Raw genomic sequence first — 23640 nt, forward strand, 5'->3', positions numbered from 1 at the left:
TCTAGTTTATGTTTAATGTTTTATGTTCCCAAAGCTCATGCTTCAGGGCTTCAGCCGGCCTTCAGGGGTCAGGAAGGGATCTTTTCCCCCAGTGTATTCTGGGAGGTTTTTTTTCTCCTTCCTCTGAAGCATCAGGGAGGGCCATGGGACATTGGTGGGGTGGGCCAGGGCTCTGTGATGGCACCGAGCATTCTTTCTCTCTCTCAGGGGCTTGGCTGACTGGCTCTTGCTCACACGCTCATGAGGTTGGGAAGTGTTCCCCCAGCTCGGATTGGCAGTGACCTTGGTGGGAGGGAGAGTTTTGCCTTCCTTTGCAGGGTGTGGGTGCGGGTGCAGGACAGAGTGCCAGGATTATCTGGGTATATCTCACTTAATCATTTCCTTGCCATTGCAGAAGGCGTGGGCACTTCTTTTCTCTGCCTGTGGCACCTAGTAGCCTAGTCTCCTGTGGGCTGTACTGCTTTGGTCTCATTGTGATTGTTGGGTTAGTGTGAGGGTACTGGGTGGTGTTGGTGGCCTGTGATGTACAGCAAGTCAGACTAGATGATCTGGTGGTCCCTTCTGGCCTTAAACGCTAGGATTACCAGACCAGAGCATTGTCCATCTAGTGCAGTCTCCTGCCTCCAACACTGGCCCATGATTACCGCTGTGCAATATTATACCATTCGGGGAGCACCTTTCCTGCCCTCCATTAGTGATCAGATCATGCCCTGAAGTACGGGGGCTGAAGGGAGCCAAGTCAGCGTCACCGCAGACGCGATTCTTACACACAGAAATGTATCCTGCCGAGTGGGAGCCAAAATCTGCTCCCAGAAAGTGTGCTTTCACGCACCCCGACCGAACGCTGCTCAGCACAGTCACGGGGTTGTGGCCCAACGGGGTCTTGCGGCAAATCAAGCCAGCCACAGATCCTAGCCGTCACTCAGCAGGCAACGGCATATGGAAGTGCCAGACATTTGGTTATGCACATGTGTACCGCAGGGGGAGCTGTTTAACCCCCGGTTGCTCAAAGAGCTAGGGGGCTCTCAACCGTACGCACAAACCTGTAGCCGCCACAGTGTTCAGCTGGGAAACCCCAGCATGCATCTTGGAGTGTTAAAGGGTGATTGTGCGCTGAAAAGTGACTGTTAAAAGCAGCATCAGGAGCATCCGGGTTTATGATCTCGCAGGAAAAATATCTTTTTGTTTGCAGTCTGAGTGCACCGAACTGGAATCGGGAAGGTCCGGATCCTAACGTCTGTTGATTTCAGTGTCAGTTAGGAGGCTAAATACCTTTAACGATCTGGGCCTAAGTGCCAGCCCTGAAAACTGCCCTGGGATCTGAGAGCCAAGCTCAGCTCTTTCCTTCTCCTCTGTCATCACCTGTAATAAAGATGCTGCAGGGCAACTTCTGCCCTCAGTGACACCTGTGGAGTCCTAGTGCTGTCCCTGGATTTGCACAGGTGTCGCTGATCAGAACACAGCACACTGCTCTGCTGCTGATGCATGGGCAGGAATAGAATCTGGCTCCCTCTCTCAGCTGTGCTGGCCCTGCAGGACCCAAAAGGCAGTAAGGGTTTCTGCTAGGGGCTGAAGTCAGCAAACATGACTCTGAATGCACCCTGGGAAGAAGAGGTCACGTTTAGTCAGTTCTCGTTGTGGAAGTTATGGCCGTTACACTCATGTAAAGCGGCTACCATCGACTGCTGGGTCAGGGCTTGGGATGTGAAGGCGTCACTTGGCACAAAGGCAGTACAAAGACTGCCCGGGTTCTCTCAGCAGGTGACAACGCTCCTCTTTTGTGCAAAGGGTTCTTATCCTTGCCCATCCTCCTGTGTCTATGATGGGAACAGGAGAAAGAAGGGACTAAACAGGAGCAGCCACCAGTTTTGAGTCCTAGGAATGATCGAGAGTTGGCTGAAAAACAATTTCATCCCCACCCCCAACTCCTCAAATTCTGATTTTTTTGTAAATCATTTTTCAGTTTTTCCTTTTCTTCCCCCACCTTTATCGCTTTCTTTTTTCCCCGATTTTTTTTTTTTGAATGGGAGGGGAAAATTGATTTTTGAAAATGATCGAAGAGTTGAGGGAAGACGGTAAAAGGAAAAAAAAAATGATAAAAACATCAAAAGAAATGGAAAGCAGATGAAACCTGTTAAATGGATAATTTCCCCCTAAACATTTTAGATTTCGGAGAAGGACAGAAAAGGTCCTTTTTGGATGAAAAAGCTTTTTGCCTAAAAAGCGTGGAGCAGCTTTCCAGCACTGTGTTTGTAAATGTTCTTCCCCTCCCTGGGCCTCACTGCCTCTTGGACCATGCACTCCTTAGCTGCAGGTGCTCGCTCTGCTTTACCCAGGTGACCTCTCTTCCCAGCTCATCAGTGGGAGAAGGCCTTACAGGGCAGAGCGCACGGCAAGTGGCTCACGCTTGGCCTGGTACGGCATTCATTTGGGTAAATGTAGTCTATTCGGACGCAGGTCCCCACCAAAGGGCCATACCTCTGCATGAGCCCCTCCCTGCGGCGACCTCCTGTCCCACAGCAGCTGCACTGCGCTCTCTCTCTTCCTTGGCAACGGTGTGACTGTGTGGCAGTGGCTCTGCTTTGTATGAACATGCTGCATCCATGCGGTCGTTTGTGCTCCCTTGTCTCCTGTGTTAATAAAGATTTCTGCTTCAAACGGGCAGCCAGCAGCAAGTCATTCCCTCTGGTTATTGCCCCAGCTCTGCAAACAGCTGCTCTGCAGTCAGGCCACTGGGAATGCTGTACAGTACCCTGCGGACCACTCTGCCACAGCCGGGGCTCAGAGTAGTTAGGAAGCTCTGCCAGCCTGATCCTGGCGCTGGCCGATGGGGTGCTCCTGGTAGCAGGCTGAGGGAACCCTTTGGTGACTGAGGCCCCGCTGGGAGAATGAGATGTAAGCAGAGCTGGGACATGTTTCTGCGAGCAACTCCTGCCAACCAAAGTGGGATACCCAGAGAACAGAGCTGTGTAAGAGGCACCAAGCTGTGGCCACACAGAAGCGGCTATATCTGTGTATAATAGTCTTTTAATGTGCACCCTGTGTTGGGAGAAGGGGTGTGCGTGAGAGAGAGAAAAAACACACAGAGGAAGTGTTATGCTTTCGTGCACATGGATGTGTGTGAGACTGGGCGTCTGTGTATTTCTATGTGAAATTGCGTGTCCAACGGGGGACCTCATTTCTGTTGCAAGTGGCTTTGTGCCCACAACACAAAATCACCTAAGGCCCATATGACCGGCATGCCACAATCCAGCATGGAATAGGAGGGGTGCTGCAAGGCAGGACAGAGGTGCGTTGGCAGAGGTGCTCTGAGGAAGCCTGTGTAGAAAATGTGCTTAGCAGAGCCCAGCCCGACTGGAATCTCTCTTGCTGCCACCTCCACTCATTCTAAAATACAACAGATTGAAACAGTACAGGCACAGCTAGGGAGAAAACATCCGATATATGCAGCAGAACCTTCCTCCTCACCTGTAACAGCACAGGCTCCTCCAGAGCTTCACTGGGCTCTCGTGGGGAAAGAAGCTATTTTTGCCACTTTATTCTACTCCCAAGACTTGGGTGACTGTCCTCTGGGATCAGACCCACATCTGCGGAAGGAGCTTTCTCCACCACTTTTACAGAGATGAAACTGCACTCCTGTTAAATGCCAAGCATCCGAAGAGGCCAAGTTGGGAGTTCTGCATTTTGGCTGCATTGGAAACAAAGATCATTGCCGACGTTGAGTCTTCTGCAATGCCTAACTGTGTTGGGACTTGAGACCATAACTGGCTTGGAACCTGGAGGCAACATGAAGGTGCTAAACTATGGCACATTTCATAACCATGTTACAGAAAGTTAAAAACACAGCCCTGAGGAGTGGTCAGCACTGACCCATCGCCAGCTAACACAGCATGAAACATGGCTGGGCCCTGTTTACAGCATCTGCAAAGTCCTGCTCAGTATCGTGTTGGTTAATATCACCCTCCAGGGTCGTGTTCGAGTGAAGAAAAGCCCTCGGATAACAATCCCCACAGCTTCATTCCCTTACCAGGTGCTTCCTACAGACCAGCTGATTCTTCCCAACAGATGATTCTAAGTCCTACAGCCCCGGTTTCAGTTTGTGCAGGAGAGCAAACCCTCTTCCTCTGCAGCCACGTAGCAGAGTCTGATGGAGAAGGCACAGGACTGGGAATCGGGAAACTTATTTCTGTTCCCAGGCGTGGCCTTTACTTTTCTGTGCCTCAATTTCCATCTCTGAGAAATGGGAAGAATGACAGCAACCTTCCTTTCTAAAACACTGAAATCTATGGACAGAAAGTACTGACAGGAGCAAAGGATTATTGTCTAATAAGCAGATGCTCCACACCCCACCCCTGTCCTTCTGTTCCAACCCCTAGGTCTGTACCCCTGGCAGGCACGTCCGCTCTCCAGAGATGAGCGGGGAATTCAGTCTCCCTGCTAAGATAGCTAGAGAGTACTTTGCAGAACACAGCTCAACAGGAGTTCAGCAGCTTGTGGGATCCTTACTTGTTATCATTTGCTAAGGGGAGATCATTGAATTAATTATATTTGCTCCGAGTCAGATCCAAATCTCTCTATGGCGGGGTGGGGAGGGAGGGGAGGGGAAAGAGGAGGTACGCTTCATCCATTATGCACATTAAATAAAACATCACATAGATGAGAGATGATAATGGATGCAGAACAGCAGGTTTGCCTGCTGGTCTTGTCTTAATGAGAGGAGGCTGGTGCTGGACTGAAGGAAGCAGAGTATTCACAGGTGTGCAGGGCTGGAGAGAGCAGAGCAGCACCTGCAGAAGGTGTGGTGCCAACGTTCCCCCATGTGCAGTGCTGGACCCGGTGTGGCATGCCCCCAGCTTTGCAGTGGCAGAAAGGGGAGTGCCTGCTCCTCCTAGCTGTTACACATGTGCAGGGCTGGAAAGCAAAATGCCTCGCTTTCTCGTGGTTACAGGTGTCCAGGGGTGGAAGGCAATAGCACCACTGCCGCTGTGACAGATGTGCAAGGCTGGGAAGCACAGAGGCACCGATGATTGCAATAACACCTTGTCATCATGACAGAACAACGTCCAGAATGGATTCAATTTATTGTCCAGTTCTTGGTTGCTCTGCATAAATAACAGAGTCATCCCAGGGATGAGCCTGGCCCACAGTATTTATGTGAACGAGCAAAACAGGGGCTCAACTTTTCCTGATTGTATTCCTACTAAGAGCAGCTTGGGGTTCCTTTTACCAGCGTTTTTGCTGGAGCTGCCTAGTTTTCTTCAGGCATCAGCCACACCCATCCCTGTTAGTACCCTGGGAAACACATCAGCTCCGTGTGTGAGATCACACCTCAGAATGAAAGGCTGCCGTGCTGAGAGGAGGCTAGCATCAAGGGGAGTGTCAGAACTGAAGCAGGGGTAACCTGCAGGTCGTCTAGTGATTCATGTGTATGGACATGTGACAAACAATCAAAAAGCCCTCTCTGCCCCCGGCTCCATAAGCTGCTGGGAACTCGGGGGATCACCTCCATGGGTACTGCACAAATAACATACCAAGAACGAGACTGAAGTTTTCTACTCTCTGTTTCCCACCCGAGTACTTCTCACCTCCACATGCACAACTCTTTGGGCAGCAGAAAACACGGCTGCTGAGAGTTTAATTCTAATGATGACACCCCAGAGAAGAGAAGGAACTGGATCCTCATTGCCTCACCTAATGAGGCAATCAACTCGCCACCCCTCAGTGCTAACACCAGCACCCTAACACTCACCCTACCCCAACCCTGACCTGGAGGCTCAATTCCAGCACAGTCACTTCTCCCTGGTCTGCTGCTGCTGACAAAGAGGGAAGGATCTCATTGATCCCAGGTGCAGACTAAGCTTGGTGCAAGATGAACGCCTGACTGCAGTCAACATACAAAGAAGAGTCACTACTGTGAAAAGAGGGCCTTTTACGTACATGGCTCTATTTATAGAGAGTCATGGGCAGTGGTGGGGTGGCTGGAGGTGTCGGCTCCAGCAGGCCCCTGATGTTGGGAAGGGCTGCTCTGTTGCTGCTTTTCTGGGAAGTACAGGGTCTTGTGAATCAGATCTTTGACAGCCGAGACATCATCTGCCTCTATAAGAGTGAGACAGAGAAAGAGCTATTACCGCCAGGGAGAAGCGTTTTAGCCCCAGTAAGGTACCTAGGAACCCTTGCTCTCACCACCACATGCCGACCCTCCCATCATCCCATCTTCCCGTCTCCCTTCGCACAACACATCTGCATACTGCGCAATGCTCACCCACGCCCAGCTGCTGCAGAAGGTCCCTGTACTCTGGGTTGGTCTCCAGTATCTTCAGCAAGTTGGTGGATTCCATTCTCTCCAGCTGCACGTCCCAATAGATGTAGATCTTCTGGTTGAAGCTGACGTAAACCAGGCAGGGGCTGTTGTGGCCTCCTTTGCATGCATAGAGGCCTGGGGAAAGCCAGGGAGGGAGACACCGGCAGTTAGTGCAGGGCAGAGGAAATGAAGAGGTACTTGGGAAGACACATAAGAGGGAGGTCACTGGAGATCAGACAAGCACAGGGTGGGATAAGGCAAACACAACAGAGCAGCCTAACTCTCCCCTTTGTGCCCCAGCTGTGCTCCTGATCTAAGATGGGGTAGAAAGCCTCTGGCTACAGGCCAGTACACTGGGGAGCTGCACTGTGCTGAGATGTGGACTCTGGTGTGCAGAACTCCCCTGATGAAGCCTGAGTCACATGGTGCCAGCAGGAAGCTCTCTGTGCCGCGAGGGCCTGAGCAATCCAGCTGTGGGCAGAGGTGCCCCTAGGGGGAACAGAGAAAACAAGTGAAAACACCCTGATGGGATAGGGTCTCACCAGCTGACTGCAGGGTGCGCAGCACCCATCTGGGGTCAGCAGGAGGCAAAAAAGGCACAGAGCAGCAGAAAACCTGTGTTTCATCAGGGCTAGGTCTCCAAACATCCCTCCCTCTCATCGGCGCTCTCCCCAGCAGCAATAGGAAGAAGAGATCAGCTGGGCTTCCCCCACAGTCATCCACCCGGGAGGGAGGGATACAGAATCAAGGGCACAGCAGTGATGTATTTCATGGAGCATAGTCAGCAGCTCAGTTCACAGTCAGGCCTGCCCATCTCAGACGCAGGGGCCAGAGCCAGGGAGGCCACGCACCTGCACAGAAGGCGCTGACGTTCTCATCCACTTGGAATCTGGCCACGGTCCGATTGTGGTCGATGATGTATGTCTGGCCGTCCCAGGCGCAGGCAATCACCTCCTCATGCCCATTGCCCTGCCAGAGTTGTACGGGTGGGGTAGCGGGAAGAGCTTTGATTAGTGCAGGCGTCAGCTATTCAGAGAGACACACAGGGATCCCACCAGCCTGTAGCAAGCTGCACCCATCCTATGCTTTGATATAACCGGTGTTCAGTGCAGCACCCCAGCACACAGCTTGATAGTCTCCTAACAGGGGACACAGATAATCTGCTCGCAGTGAAGAGGCATCTGGGATCTCCTGCACCAATGGCCTCCCTAGGTTCAGTCTACCCTACAATACAAACTATAGATGGGGCCAGTCCCGTCTTCCCCCTTCCCCTGTGCTCTCAACCCCTCATTCTCCTGACTCCCTACTAGGTACGGCTTCCTCCTCCTTCCCCTACAAGAGCCCTAAGCACTTCTCAGCTGCCTTATTCACAGACAAGCATCTCAGTCTGACCCCCTCTCTTTGGGGGATGAGGGTGTCCACAGAAGAGGAACACAGGAATTGCCGTACTGGATCAGATCCAAGGTCCATCTAGCCCCATGTCCTGTCTGACCGTAGTCAGCACCAGGTGCTGCAGGGAAAGGTGCAAGAATCCTAGAGGTAACCTGCCCCTCATAGGTCTCAGCCTGGTGTCGAACACTTTAAGCCCCGTGGCACAAGGTTTAATACTCCTTTCAAATATGTGCTGTCATTAATTATGGTAACTCTGGATGCTCGAGAGTCACGTAAACGTCCAATTGCTTTTGGAATTCTGTTAAGTCCTTGGCTTGAAAAACTGCACGTGCCAGCGAGCTGCACAATCGAATTACTCATGGTGTGAAAACGTGTTTCCTTTTGTCAGCCTGGAATTTCCCACATTTTAATTTAATTGAATGTCCCCATGTTTTTGTATTATGAGGCAGAGACAACAGATCTACCTTCTCGAGGCCATGCATTACTTCATATATGTTTTAACATGTCCCTTCTGATCTGCCAAGGTAATAATCCCCATCTTTTAAATTGGTCTTCATCTGAGAGCTTTTCCAGGCCCTTGATTGCTCTCATCACCCTTCTCTGCACTCCCTCTAGTTCTGCACCCTCCTTTTGGAGATGGGGTGAAAAGTACTGCCCACAATAGCCAAGTCAGACTGCACCACTGATCTGTAGGCTGGCATTATAATATTATTATCCATCCATCCCAGTCCTTATTATACCTAACAACGGGGAACAAAATCATTCAACTCCGAGAAACAAGACGGGCAGTAAAACCCCCTGAGGAAGAGGAAAGACTATACGGTGTAATATTGGGGCCACTGGGTCAGAGTGGGGGGCGTGGGCCTCGCTCCTTAGCTGAGTGGCTACAGTGCATGTGGGGTTTCTGATACAGGCTCCATTTTTTTGAGCTCTCTGTGTGAGCATGGGGCAATCCCAGGATGCCATGCTCTCTCTTCTGTGGGTGAGGTGGCAAAGAGGCATCCCAGCATCTTCAGCCCTGGTCACCCTCTCCCTGGCCTTTGCTCTGTTCATATTCACACTCACCGTAACATCCAGTTTTTCCAGCGCAAACAGCTGGTGATCGACCTGCACAGACCACAGCAGCTTATCTGCCCCCTCCATGAGCTTCAACGTTCCTGGGGGGAGAAGGAGATGCTTAGACATCATCTAACCGCAACGGAGTCAGCACCTTGGATCTGCAGGGGGGAGTGAACCCCACCCCCATAGCTGTGTTGCTGTGGGTATTTTTCAGTATTGGAGTCAAACATGCTCTGCCCCTGGGGAGAAGGATGTTTGAACATGTCCAGACCACCCCACTCCAGGACTCCAGGCTTGAGAGCAAAGCAAGGTGAGGTGCCAGTATCCCCTCTCCCTGTGACATGCAGCAGAGCCCAACCCTGTGAGAATATCGCTGGGGACGGTGGGGTCCCCCAGCAATGCACTGGGCCCTATCCAGAGGCTTCCTTCTGCAAGCTCCCAGGGAGAGGCAGCCCTACGGTGCGGGCTATCTATGGCTGATAACACACACAGCGCTGTGTCTCATCTCCAGGAGGTGCAGCGGAAAAATGACAGCAGCTCTGCTAATTGGATTGAACTCTGAGACAGCAGGGAAACGGGCTGAAATGCTCTCGCAGAATAAAATATGGAAACACAATGAGCCCTAACATCTCAAATCAGATGCTGCTTAAGCCAGAAGCTCCCCAGCTGCGACCCATGGATCACGGGTGTTCTGGGGGGCACTAGCTGGGGTCTGCAGAGAGCTGGCTGATCCCAGGCAGCTGCCTCGCCTTTACATTCCCAGCTGCTAAACTGCATTCGGAGAAGCTAAAACACACTTGATCCTTTCTGAACATTGCTCTTCCATGTCAGCAAATGCTGTCGCTGGCACAGGGAAGTTACTAGGAGATTGTGACTATCAGGAGAGATGTGTCTAGGAGACAAAGCGTGGGATAAACACTAATGAATCCGCACCACACCCTGTGGAGTCAGTAAATATCATTAGCCCCATTTTACAGGGAGGGAAACAGTCTGAGGGCTTGTAAGGGAGTTGCCCAAAGCCACCCCAGTCAGTAGCAAAGCCAGGATTAGAACTCAGGACCACAGCGCAGTCAGCGCCTCTCTTCCAGCACTGCTGAGCGAGGCCAGGATATAGGGAGACTCTGTGCGGTGACGTTAGGCAGTTAGCCAGTCTGGGAGCTAAAGAGCCAGTGAGAAGCACAGGGTCCTGTTTGTATCCAAACGCTTCAATACAGAATCCCTTCCCTTTCTATTTATGACACCTGAATCCTATCTCTTCTTCATCACAGGGGACATGACAAGGAGAACCTGGTTCCCAGACCCATGCTCAGTCCACTATACAACACTGCCTCTGCCAAGACTTTATTTACCTTGCTGCATCTGGCAGCATCCCAGCTATCTCGAAGACTGTCATGAACATGCCTCCCTGCTCTTTTTCAGAGGCTGTCAGAGACGGCATTATCTGGATCAGGAGACACCGCGCATGGAATTTGGGTGCTGGCAGCTAAAAGGCATTTCAGCTGTGTGTGCAAATGGTGCTGGAATTAAGTGTACACAGAAATTCTGTTAATGATTTGGAGGCTCAAGCAGGGAGTGTGATCCTGTGGTTAGAGCAGGGGGATTGGGAGTCAGGAGCTGTCTCGGTTCTAGTCCCACCTCTCCCAAGAACTTGCTGCTTGATTTTAGGCAAGTCACCTGCCCTCTCTGTCCCGCAGCTTGCCCATTCGTAAAGTGGATTCAATACTTCCCTCTCTCAGCAGCTTTGGGGGGCTTCAGTAATTAATGCTCATAAAGTGCTCTGAAATCTACAGCTGCAAGGTGCCCGCTAGGGAAGTGCGGAGGACTGCTATGAATAATTCATTGAGAAAAAACATTTCAGTTTCCCTGTAGAGAACAAACCCCTGGAGCGCGGCCCTGATTCAGCAAGAAACTGGAGCACGTGCCTAGCTTCAATGGGATCACTCATGTGCTTCAAGTCAGCCCTTTGCTCATGTACTTGGCTGAATCAGGGCGTGGGTCTCTGGTGACGCCTCTTCTCTCAGCTCCTGGGCACCTGTGGCCACAAGGGCAAAGGCCGGTGCAAGGAGGGACAGGGGACTTCTTACCCTCTCCCCACAACCTATCAGCTGAAAGCGTGCATTTGAGATGAGGACGTGGAACAATGCCAGCTCAACAGTCTCTACTGCCACATCCTCCTGCACGTCTCTAAGGCAGTGATACCCAGACCTCGGTGAGCCAAACTGGCGATTAGCATTACCCAAAAGAGTCCCAGGTGTGCGAACTCATTGTTTCAATTACTATAGGACTATTCAGATTTAAACAGTAGGACAGGGAAATATGTACATTATTCTCACAGCAAGTAAGTTACTAACTTAGTGCAAGTTGAGAACTGAATTGGTTAATAGCGTAATAATTCAATCACACAGAAGACACATTCAAGAGACAGGAGCCTGGGTCTGACTGCTCTAAGGGTACTTCAGAGGCCTGAGTGCATCCCAGCCCAAATCCAACAGCACTGAGCCGCCGGCGTGCCCTTAGAATTACCCCCATGCCCCTGTTCTGGAGTGGGAACAGGCCTCAGCTACAGCCGAGCAACCCCTCACTTCCTCTTCCCTGGACCCAAAGGCCGCGGTGGGACTTACCGTCCAGAGTGCAGAGGGCAAAGAGGCCCGAGCCAGCATCCGCTTGAGTGCAGCCTGCGGACACAGAAGAGAAGCCCAGGTAGCTCATAATGCAGTCTAGCCCAGATCTCAGCAGCGAGATTTGGCTGTAGCCTCCTTAACCGCTCACCATCCGCCCCCCTACACCCATCTCCTTCTCTCCCTCTAAACGGAGCACCAGTGCTGTGGTCAGGCAGGATGTGATAAACCACCTGCTTCCCCTGCTCTCCTGGAGGGGTGGGTCACTATGGTACAATCTCCTCTGCATTTTGGGAGAGAGAGGACCAGCTGAAAACACCCCCGAGGGGCAAGGGGAAAGGAAGGGTTCAGTGTACCTACCCTCCCAAGCTGGGAGTCCTCGCTGCTGTTTCTGGCCTTCTGCACCTTCTTTCTGCTTCCTCTCCCTGGGCTGGGCCAGTATTTTATCTGCTGTTAGACACAGTACTGCCCACGCCTAGCCTCTGGTCACAAGGCTCCCACCCTGTCCCAGCGTCCCAGTGAAGAAGCCTGGATTGGCATCTCTTCTTCCCCCCTGCCCCAGAAGGGAGAAGTTCCCTCTCGACTTGCCTCCCACCAAAGGGCTACTCAACAGCAGCACTTCCAGGAGGAACCTTTTAACACGCCGAGTAGAGACTCCACTCCCTCCTGCTGGAGCTGCTACCTAAAGCCCATCGTGTGGAGGTGGTGAGGACCCAGGGCCACAGTCCCGCTTGAATCAATGAGCCCAGCTTGACTCTTCCCACCCTGAATTGTGACTTAACAACTTGAGCTGGAGACAGGCCCTGACTTAGAGTGCCAGCATCAAGCTAAAAAGAGTGAATCTGACTCCGCTCTCTCTGATGCTGTGTAAATCAGGATTATACTGAATTCAGTGCAGTTGCTCTGGTGTAAAACCAGTGTAAACTAGAGTGACCGCAGAAGAGTCACACCCAGAGCATTATTATTTAAATAGGAGCGTAAGGACCTGATCCAAGGCCCACTGAAGTTAATGGGAAGATTCTCACCGACTTCAATGGGGTTTGGATCAGACCCAAAATTTGCAAGTTGCCCTACAAAGCAGCACTAAACCAGATCACTCTGCCAGAGAATTTACAACACGTGATGCAGGAGCAGGAGAAAGGATGCAAGACGTTCTTCCCCTCCACTTCCCCTTTGAATGTACATTTAGTTCACTAGTTTGTACATGTTTGGAAGGCTAAACCTAATTCCTATTGAGTGTTAATCTACAATACCATTGCCAACACACACACATGGCAGTCTTTGGACAGCAACTAGAAGGTGGAATAGCACGGGTGGGGCAGGAAGGACTGAAGGTATCTACCCTGAGATGTGTTGGGAAACATTTCTGCCCTGCCTTGAAACTTTGCCTAATGGTTATTTACCATTCTTTCACCATCTTGTTACTACCCTATTTTCTGACAACCCACACCACTTTCCTTACCCGGTAGGGCACCCCTGGCTCTTACCAACCAATTCATTTTAAACAGCTAGTTTACACTGAAATGGGACTGGCTGCTTTTGCTCACGAAGCCTAGGATTCCCCCTGGGTAATGTAGCTGCAGCTGCACGCCCATGGGTGCCTGGGATTTCATTGCCTCTTTTACACCCCCCTGATTCTCCAGAAATGCACAAGTGCAGGCAGCAGCGCTGCTGCGGAGCAAGAGAGGTCTTGCAATTACACCTGCATTCCCCTCCGTTCTTGCCCTTGAACTCAGCCTGCCGAGGGGATGTGGAGAGCGCCACAAGGTGGAACAGGATCAGCTGACTATATGGGAAAGCGAGCACAAATCACTTCCGCAGGCAAATGTTGAGCAAGTCTGCAGAGGAAAGCTGTCCCGGGCAAAGCTCTCAGTCCCATGCTACTGTCACATCCCCCCAAAGTCTGCACCAGTGCAACATTCTGCAAAGCAGCCCTGGCCCCCTCTGACAAGCACTGGCTGGATCATGGCAGCCAGCTGACTGGCCACCAACTGATTGGCCGCTTGGACACAGATGCTCAGTGGCTTTCACGTGCCGTGCCCATGTGACGAGCATTATGAGGGTGATCCTCTGTGACACACAAAAGCAAACACAGCACCATTCCCATGGGCTGCAGGCCAGGCAATACAATTTCATTTTGAAAAGGCAATGTTAGGAGGGCAGCATGAAAAGGGACATGTGTCTCTCCAGGGGACATAGCAGAGGGGCAGCCATGGAGCCTGGCATCATTAAATACCATGACTGAGCAGGGTCCCTTGGGACAGTGGTTCTCAGCCTTTCCAGACTGCTGTACCCCTTTCAGGAGTCTGATGTGTCTTGCATACCCCAGGTTTCACCTCACTTAAAAACTACTCGCTTACAAAATAAGACATAAAAATACAAAAGCGTCACAGCACACTGCTGAAAAACTGCTCATTTTTAGCATATAATTATTAAATAAATCAACTGGAATATTATATTGTACTTACGTTTCAGCATACACTTTATAGAGCAATAGAAAGTCCTTGTCTGTATGAAATTTTAGTTTGTGTTGATTTCGCTAGTGCTTTTTATGTAGTGTGTTGTAAAACTTGGCAAATATCTAGATGAGTTGATGTACTCCTGGAAGACCTCTGTGCACCCTCAGGGTAACACATACCCTGGTTGAGAACCACTGCCTTGCGATACATCTACACAGCAAAAAGCGACCTGCAGGAGTAAGTGTCAGCGCCTGGATCAACTGACTCCAGCATGCACTATGGGGTTAAATACAGATATGTAGATGTTTGGGTTCTGGACTTTGAAACCCAGTGAGGGGAGAAAGTATCGGAGCCGGGGCTCCAGACTGAGCCTGAATGTCTACACATCTATTTTTAGCCCCACAGGGTGAGCCAGAGTCAGCTGACCTGGGCTCTAAGACTCCACAGTTTTTGCTGTGTAGATGTCCCCTTGGATACCAGTTCTGCTGCTGGGATGGCAGCAGCCACTTACACTGTCTTTACCCAGCCATCCACCTGCAGAGGAATGCAGGGTAGAGTTTGCTAACAACGCTCCCTGTGACTCAGCCACCTTCCTTCTGCAGCTCACACCTCGTCTCACAGGTCTAACCAGTGTCACCGCAAAGCCACCTACTGTGCCCACAGGGAGAATCACCCTCCAAGCAGGTGCCATGGCCTAGTGATTGAGGTTAGAGCAGCAGCTGCCTACAACCCATCACTCCGCTTCCACTCAGTGCTGCTTTGTGGCTCTCCCAGCCTGGCACAATGCTGTTTTCTCTGGGCGTCGTGCTGCAGGAGGGGCGCTTTCATCCAAAAACTAAACCAAGCTGGCATTGAAAAGACAGTGACAGGAGTAACCTGAGTACCGGGAGGTCCTGGGGGGGCACAGGAAGCCTTCTGATAAGCAGGGTCCAGCTGCCTGGAGGACTGGCTAGCGAGCTGCTGCGAGGAACCCCTCCTGATTACGTGCTGATATACAGCTCCCCGGAGCCGGCCCGGTGCAGCTGAGCAGCAGCCCCGTCCCCGCTTCCCTCAGCCACTGGGCAGCTATGCAGAACCACAGCTTCACTGCGGAAGACAGGGACGCCAAACTGCAGCTCCTTTGCTGGCCAGCGTCGGGGGGCGGGGAGGGGAGCCAATTAACTGACTAACCCCGCCCCACGACCCCCAGCAGGGAAAGAGGACTGTCTTTTGGGGAGCAGCTCATGTCAGATAAGCTGAGTTCTCGTATCCACTCACATCAGGGTTTGTACAGCAACAATGAAAGCCAGGTAGGGCTGGACCCTGAGACGTGTACTAACAGAGACCACACCCTGAACACGCTTTACAAAACCGAGCTCTTAGCTCTCAGCAGCTGGCACTCGTCTGACACCAGGATCCCCTTCTCCCTTTGCCAGCAGGCTCCACCAATCAGTACCGGCCTGGTGCTCCCGGTGCTTGGAGCAGCGTTTGAGATGCTGAGAACGTGACAGGCCGAATGGGAGTCTCGGGTGCTGGGTTTGGTGCTGAGGACCCAGGCGCCCCTCATCGCTCCAGCGACACAAAACAGCCCACACCTTCCTCAGACAGCACGGCTGGAGGTAACTCTCTCCCTCCTGCACAGGGCAAGCGCCGCTGGGCTCCACCAGCAGGAGAGGAAGAGAGGAAGTGACTGGCATTGACAATTCCTGGAGACCGATCACTCATTCTCTGCTAGGATGGCGTCTAGGAGGGAGGGCCAAGGACCACCCACAGAGCGCGTGCAGAAAGGTGCCTGCAGCGAGAGGAGCGGAGGTGGCTGTGTGTGAGGGGTGGGTACACGTAAGGGGGTAAGATGAGCTGCAGTTGTGCAGGGCTTGGACACGGTGGGAACACAGACCAAAATGGGAGGTGCAACCGCGCAAGGACAGGGGCATGGAGGTTGCCCGGGATGGCTGTGCAGGGTAAGGGAAAAGTGGGCTATAGTTGTGCAGAGGGATTGGACAGGAGGGAGGTGGGAACAAGGGGAGCAGATGAACAGACTCAGTGGATAGGATTGAAGCTGCAGATGTGAAGGCTTGAGGGTGATACAGGCTGAGCAGCTGGAGCAGCGCAGGGCAACGAAAATGACTAGGGGGCTGGAGCACAAGACTTATGAGGAGAGGCTGAAGGAACTAGGCTTGTTTATGCTGCAGAAGAGAAGAATGAAGGGGGATTTGATAGCAGCCTGTAACGACCTGAAGGGGGGTTCCAGGGAGGATGGACTTTGGCTGTTCTCAGTGGTAGCAGATGACAGAACAAGGAGCAATGGTCTCAAGTTGCAGTGGGGGAGGTCTAGGTTGGATATTAGGAAAGGTTTCTCACTAGAGGGTGGTGAAGCACTGGAATGGGTTATCTAGGGAGGTGGTGGAATCTCCATCCTTAGAAGTCTTTAAGGCCCGGCTTGACAAAGCCCTGGCTGGGATGATTTACCTGGGGTTGGTCCTGCTTTCAGCAGGGGGTTGGACTAGATTCCTCCTGAGACCCCTTCCAGCCCTAATCTTCTATGATTCTATGAGCACGAGCTGCAGCTGTACAAAAGCAGGAGTTAAGGATGATGTTAGCAGGAGAGGAAGCTATATAGGGTGGGGAATGGGGGCTGAAGGGGATGGTTCCAGTGGAGGGAGCTGCACAGGGCAGGGTACGGGCACTAGAGAAGAGTCCAGCGCAAAGTGTTCAGCTCTTCCAATGTCCCAGGGCCAGTCCCTAATGTGGGGGCTGGCTAGCGTGGGCCAGGCTTCTCTCAGGTTTTGTGGCCACCTGCTAGGTTTTCACCTCCAGGAATCTGATTTTCTCCTGGATCGATTTATTTCTGTGACGTCCCCGTCCTGTAACAGAACCCGACAGAATCGATAACTGGGAGCCCCTGCCTCCTACCTCGGCCAATGCTGCCAATTAGATGAGTGGAAACGTTCTTGTTATGAATCCTGCCAGACGTCTGGTGAAGGATAACGTCCCGAACTGGGGCCTCCCTGGGGAGAAGGGGAAGACCGACAGAAGGGAGAGGGTTAGGGATTCCAGGAATAGAAAATCCCAGAGTGATTCCCTCGCCACTGCCCTTAAATCCCAGGGCAGAGATTTTCACACACGTTGACTTTTGGGAGCTGTCTGCTGTCCCAGCAGGGATGAGGGCCAGGGGAGATCAGTCCATCTCGGGGATGTTTCAGTCACTAAGAAAGCACAGGGTTTTCAATTGCCTGAGCGTATTTATTTGCTGATCAATAGCTGGGATGGGACTATGTGGCAAATCTGAGTGTTTACATGCATCCTGGGGAGGGAAGGAATTCACTAACAGCCTTTCTGAATCACTCAAGAGTTATATTTGGGGGTAGAAAATCAGACAACTGAGAAGGCGCTGAAAGACAGCAGAAAAGCAGAGGGAACACCAGTTTTCAGGCAAGGAAAGGAGAGATCCTGAGAGTCAGCCTCCTCTAGTCATAGAGCGTAAGGCCAGAAGGGACACTCAGATCATCTTGTCTGACCTCCCATGTACCATGGGCCTCCAACACCAGCGAGCACTGGCAGGCGAAACCCAACCATCAAAATGAGGCCGAAGTATTGCAGCCCTCAGGAGACTAACCTATTCTGTGTCACAGGCAGAGACCAGGAGAGTCTGAGATGCCCCACAATTATTATAAGGCTGCCTTTTATGCACTTGGGAAATCAGCTAGATGGGACACAAAAACAGGTTCTGGAGGGAACAAGCCTGCCCTGGTCCCAGGCAGACAGGCTGGATGAACTAATGGGGCTTTTCCATCTCTAACTCCCAGGATTCGATTTATAAAACCCTCCAACGGGCACCTCTGGGAGCCTGGACCACAATAACAAAACCACAAGGTAAAAGTCCCACTGTGGGGTTTATACTCAGAGGGCTGACTCGGCCTCCTACTAGCGCCCCCTTCCGCTGATCAGGCTCCCAATGAGCCCCCCTCTCCTCATCTTGGTGTTCACTTGGCTCCCATCCACGTCCCTCAACTCAACACCCAGCTTCCCCAGCCCCTTTTGGATCTCACAGGCCATCTCCTCCAGACCCCAGGGACACACGGCGCTACGTGGATAAAAGCTTGTAGCCAGAGTGTTTGGTCCATGGCAGAGCAAGCAGGGAGCTCTCAAGCACCACGGTTTTGGGGGTGAAGCTAGGCGGGCTCACAGAACGTGGGTGCTCCCAGAACAGAGGGAGGGGCTGGAATAGGACTCAGACAGTGAAGGAGGAAGCAAAGTCAAGGGGGCAGATGGACTGCGATCAGCTGTCAGAATGTGGTGCAACCATGCCTCCTTGTGGCAAGTCTGTAAAACTGCACCTCTCTGTCTGTCCCATTGGATCCTAACGCCCACCTGCTGGTTGCAGAGTTGTCTCCTCCCTCTGCTGGGGGCTGCTGGTCCGGCTTCCAGGTGCAGAGCAGGATAGCATAGCCACAGCCTGGCTGGGACACCATCATCTCTGGGGCACCATCAGGGCCCGGGTTCACTGAGAGGCTGTCCACCTGCACCAGCCCAGGAACAGTAAGAAGGCCTGTGAGCGGAAGGAGTGTACACTTCTCAAAGGGATTGTGTGCGCACGTATCCCCTTCAAATACTTTTGCAACGTCCAGTGAATGCTCCCTCCACCCCCAAGGCAGCTGGCTCTGTGGAACACCAGCTTTCTGCCAGAAAGTCATCCGGCACTGACCTGACTTCAACAAAAGAGGGGACACGTCCAGCCCCATGTTGGGGACACAAGCCTTTTCCCCCCCAAGGAGAATGGAAGCACCCTCGTGGGGAAGGGATTCACAGAGGGTTGTCAATTTTGGTTGGACGTATTCCCAGGGCCCCACATGGGGGGAGAAGAAGTGTACAATTTACTGGGGCCCAGAGGCTCAGGGGGGGCCCAGTGCAGGCTGCAACCCCCATGACCATGAGGAAAAAATTGAGGCTAAATTGTAGATCACGCCTGAGGATATTTATAGACGCTGATTTCCCTGTACCTGTGTATCTATTGTACAGATCTTGTGAGCTTTGCAAATCTTGGAGATTTGTAACATGGGTGGGCCCGTGTTACAATTTTGTACTGGGCCCGAAAAAATGATGCTTGGGCCCTGCGTATTTCTAGAGCTTTCATCACATGACATCATTTTTAATTGAAGATTAATCTTTAATTCCTAGAGAGCTGGCAATCCTAGATTGACAGAGAGCAGAGCCGGGTTAAAGCAGCTGACTGGACACCCAATCCCCTGCCCTGCACCCACAGCATAAACCCTGGGGGGAAGTCCACTCCTGAAGCACCCATCACTGACCCCTTTGTTCAGAAGACAGGCTTTGCTCCTCTTCCTTTGGAGGCCTCTGCCATTTAGGAGATCTAGCTCCTGAAGTCCACACTCAACATACCCCAATCGAGGGCACTCTGCTTCCTACCTGCCCTTCCAACAGCCACTTCTTCAGCAACACCAGCTGCCCGGAGACGTGGTCGGAGCTCTCAGACAGGTCCTCCCAGCGGAAGGCTCGCACCACACGGTCCGTGTAACCCACCACCAGCTCGAACTTCCCGTCTCCATCTGCAGGGGACGCAGGCAGATGACAACGGGTCCGTCAAGGCCTCAGAGTGTCACTGTCTGCGGACACGCTTAGCACAGAGCCACATAAGCGTCAGCTGTACCATGATCCCACAGATCCTTAATGCTCAGCTACCACAGTGATGGGCCCCTTAGAAACATCTCAGAGCTCCTAGTTCCCCAACAACTCATGTACTGCAGCACCCCAAAAGCCCCAAGGTCTGCTCTCCTCCCTTCAAGGGAGAAGCTGAGTTTGGTTCCTGACTCCCCCATGTCCTGGTACATTCACTGCCATCTTGAGCCCCACGGGCCCTTCCCACTCTTCCCATCACCATGTCCTTGAGCTCCTGCTCTGCCCCCTGCCACTCCACATGCTGCCCGGCTCACCAATGTCGTTGATCAGCATGACCTTGGTGTTGGCAGGAATGTGCTGCTTGAACACCAGCTTCTGCTCGTCCGCCACCGGGGGTTCGTGGTGGCCAGAGACATCTGGATGCTTTGAGGGTGGAGGAGTCAGGTCAAAGAGATGAAACCAGCCCTCGGCACTCACTGTGACAACCAGATTCTGAGAGAGGGGAGATTCTGAATTGATACAAGGGGGGGTAAACTCGCCTGCAACTGTTCCCCCTGGGCAGGGCCGTGGGCAGGGCCATCAAGATGAACATCATTACAATGTGAGCTCCGTCTGCAGGGCTAATTGTTACAGTGGTCTGTGGTCAGTGGCTACCGCGCCAGACCCAGTTTGCACTGGCAGAGAGATGTCTGGAGAGTACACAGCAGTGCCCTAGAGATTCTGGCTGTGTCTCGAGGCTGCTGCGGAGCAGCACTGACCTGGTCCCCTTTGCCAGACCAAGGGCTCGCCTACACTTGAAACGCTACAGCAGCTGTGCTGGTGTAGCACTTCAGCGTACGCCACCTATGCTGACAGGAAGGCTTCTCCCACTGGTGCAGGTAATCCCCCTTCCGAAGAGTTACACCGGGAGTTAAGTCAGTTTAACAACGTCACTCAGGGATGTGGATTTTTCACACCCCTGAGCAACACGGCTGGGTCGACCTAACTTTTTAGTGCACGCCAGGCCTAAAACTTCAGCTGTCACACTCCAGTGGTGTGGCTCTCTCCTTCTCTAGTGTACAACAGCTAATGAGGCTGCTACAGCCGTTAAGGCACAGAACCTTGGACCCAAGAGGTCCTCGGTTTAATCCTCCCAGATAATGGCCCAACAAAAGCCGTCGTATGACATGGACTGGAATCGGCAGTGGTGCTTGGGCTGCTCTGCATCTCAGTCTTGGCAAGTGCCAGTTTAAGTGCAGGTAGGCAACAGCTGCAGCACAGGGCCCAGCACAGTCAAGCAGTACCCTTGAGGATTGGGTGGGGCACTCCATGGTCAAAAATGCCCATACAGGTTGGATGCACTGGTCGTTGGTAAGTAACTTCCCTAGGAAGAGGCTGGTTTGCCTGCTCACAGGATGTTAACCGAGGAACAGACTTTCAACCGGTAGCGCTAGCTCTCTCCGAACCAGGGAAGACATGGATAGAGAGAGAATCTCAGGGACTCTCCTCCTCCACTTAAAATACGCCATAACCTCAGACCGCTGCACACGTCGAAGGCCGATCTCCCTCCTCCAGCATGAGCGTAGCTGGGGAGGAGCCAAATGCTCTCACCTTTCCTCTGTTGCACACGTCCCCAACACCAACGCAGGTGAGCTGCAAGAAAAGAGAGGGACTTCAGAGACTAGGAAGGAGCAAAGGAAACATACACTAACGCTTTGGGCTACGCCTGCACTAGTGATCCCCCGTCACCCTGGGGGCTTTCTCAGTCAGCATCCCTCTGGCTGAGGTCCTCTCGAACCTCCCTCCTAAAGGCAAAGGAGTGAGTGGCCAGGCCCAAAGGCAGAACCTGGCCTTCCCACACAGCTGGGCAGAGCTCGGGGGCAAAACCTTCAGCACACAGAGGGAAGGACCAGGATGGGGAGGAGGGAACAAGAACCTCCTCTCCTGTGGCTGTTCAGCGCTTTGGACAGCACTGTTCACCCAGAGCGTGAGAGCCCAGGACGGGGGGCAGAAGCATGGTCTCTGATGCAATTGTGCAGGACATCAGGTCCAGCCCTGCTGCCTTCTTCTCTGAAGGCTTTCCATTTCCACACAGCATCCCAGGCAAACAAACGGCACAGGCTCCAAAGAACCCAGAGGGGTGGCAAGCTCTGCCCCAACTAACCATTCCTTGGCAGGAGCGCACGGTCCAGGGCTTGCTGTCATCATTCTTGTATACAGAGAGTTTTCCATTAGTGTCCCCCACCACTAACTCATTCAGCTGGAGAGAAGGGAAGAATGTTAATGATGGAAAATTCACACCCCCACCCTCTCCACACACACACTCATCAGCCCCACAAGGGAAAAAGAGACCAGAATGAATATGTAAAGCTGCAAAGCAGGAAACAGTAAATGGGAAAGAAGAGAGACAAATGGGGAGACCAGAGATCACAGGAGAAGGAAGGAAAGGCAGCAGCTGTAGAGATGTAAGATAAAAGACAACATTTTATTCAGATAGTGAGGTAATGAAGGGTGCTCCCTGAAGTCTCTTATTCAAATTCAACCACCAGGGAAGATTGGGGTGATTTCCCTGCCCCTCCCTGGACACTGTTAAATCAGCCTCATCAGAGATGACTTATCCTTGGGGCTGATAAAAACGTTCCCTAAGATATTTGTCCAGTGTATTGGAATGGGACTCAGAAGAGCTGGGTTCTACAACTGATGTACTAGATGACCATGTGCATGTTACTCTGCTGCTCTGTGCCTCCATTTCCCCTCCCACTCTTTATTTAGAGTGTAAGCTCTTTGGGCAGGAACCATCCCTTTCTATACCCATGTACAACACCCGGCACGAAATGGCCCTGATCTCCTCTGCGGCCTCTCAGCACTACTGTAATAGACTTAAATAATAATTATACCTTTGGAATGGACTAGAGCGCACCAAGCGGCAGGGACTTCAAAAATATCTCCTGGGACTGGCCATTCTCTAGACCTCCTGCAAGCTCTCCTGGCCCCTTCCACTTACATGTATTGCATTCAGCTGACAAGTCGCTCAGTATCATTTTCAAGAGAAAAATGTAGCTATTGCTAAGAGAGGGCAGTGAGCACTCGCTGCCAAACGGAGCTGCTGCCTTCAATAGTCCTGATTAGGACAGATGGTGTTGAAACAGGTCAGGAAACGACACAGTCACGATGAGCCGTGCTGCTAAGTGGAGCGGCTGCTGCCTTTTGTACCAAGGGGCGTGTTCTCAGGCTTTGCTCCTGAATCTGAGTTCTAGTAACCGAGGCTGGGGGTCACGCGTTCAGGGATCACCCTGGACAGGTCTGTGTCGGCTGGCCTGCCATCTTCTGGAGGAGGGCACGGGGGGAGGAATCCGGCCTCTCTCCAGGGGAGCTGACAATCCCAGAGGACAGGATCCCTGCCGGCCTTCCAGAAGATGGCGTGCAGACGGTGCCAAGCGGGGAAGGTGCCCCGCGAAGCGGTCCGAACTCGGGCAGGCCGCAGGGGAGCTGCTCGTGACCCCCGCTGCAGAGCTACCGAGGGGTGGCGCGCTGCAGGACAATGCTAGCGCTGCTCCGGGAGTTCAGCCGGGGCCGGTCTCCCGGGGGCAGCTGAGCCCAGTGCCCCACTGCGGGATGCGTGGGCTGCACGCCCGGGACACAGCCCAGGCTTTGCCCTGCTGGGGCTAGGACCGGACCCGGGGGCAAAGCGGGGAGAGAGGCCGGGGAGGCGGCCCCGCGCCCGCGCTGCACAAGCGAGCTCCGCTCCCGCGGGGCACCACGCCCCGCACCCGAACCCATAATGCAAATACTTAGCTAGGCCCCGCCCACTCCTGCGGACTCCCGCAGCTGTTCGCACGCGCCGGCTGCCTTCCCGCGCACGCGCCCCACCGCCTGGCTACTGCGCATGCGCCCAGGCCGCCGCCGCTCAGGCAGCCCCTCCCCCGCTCCATTCCGCCTGTCCGTACCGTATCGTTATCGGCGTCCCCGAGGCATATGGCGTGGGGGAAGAGACTCCCGCTGAACTCGAGCGCCACCCGCTGCACGTAACTGACCGACCGCATGCCCCCTCCGGCGACCATAGAGATCGCGCCGCTTTCTCTCTCCCGAGCGCGGGCCGGCGCTCTGGTTCTCTATGACACTGGCGGTGCTACGGGTCCTCCGCCGGCTCAAAAAGCGCAAGGTGGCGGGCGGGGAGACAGCAAGGCGAAATCACGTGACAGGCCAGTTCCTTCCC

The 23640-nt window shown here is 52.9% G+C and overlaps 1 protein-coding gene across 3 annotated transcripts; it reads right to left on the minus strand.

Annotated features, from left to right (window-relative positions):
- Positions 1-5000: 5000 nt before the first annotated feature.
- Positions 5001-23531, minus strand: ITFG2 (integrin alpha FG-GAP repeat containing 2). 3 transcript variants are annotated; one of them, XM_067531079.1, is made up of 12 exons: positions 23372-23531; positions 21589-21684; positions 21036-21077; positions 19760-19868; positions 19236-19375; positions 18180-18328; positions 16722-16816; positions 11374-11427; positions 8759-8850; positions 7153-7270; positions 6263-6436; positions 5001-6096 (listed from the first exon to the last, which is right to left on the minus strand). In XM_067531079.1, the coding sequence occupies exons 1-12, from the start codon at positions 23483-23485 to the stop codon at positions 5948-5950; spliced, it is 1332 nt and encodes a 443-aa protein (XP_067387180.1). In that variant the 5' UTR covers positions 23486-23531; the 3' UTR covers positions 5001-5947. The 3 variants fall into 3 exon arrangements, with proteins under 3 accessions (XP_067387180.1, XP_067387179.1, XP_067387181.1); XM_067531078.1 differs by having other exon boundaries at positions 19760-19937; XM_067531080.1 differs by lacking the exon at positions 23372-23531 and adding an exon at positions 22322-23193 and having other exon boundaries at positions 19760-19937.
- Between the last annotated feature and the right edge of the window lie 109 nt (positions 23532-23640).

The sequence above is a fragment of the Emydura macquarii genome, unplaced genomic scaffold (assembly GCF_026122565.2).
Source record: "Emydura macquarii macquarii isolate MOO-44397 ecotype Brisbane River unplaced genomic scaffold, CSIRO-AGI_Emac_v2 contig_3122, whole genome shotgun sequence".
Classification (NCBI taxonomy): domain Eukaryota; kingdom Metazoa; phylum Chordata; order Testudines; family Chelidae; genus Emydura; species Emydura macquarii.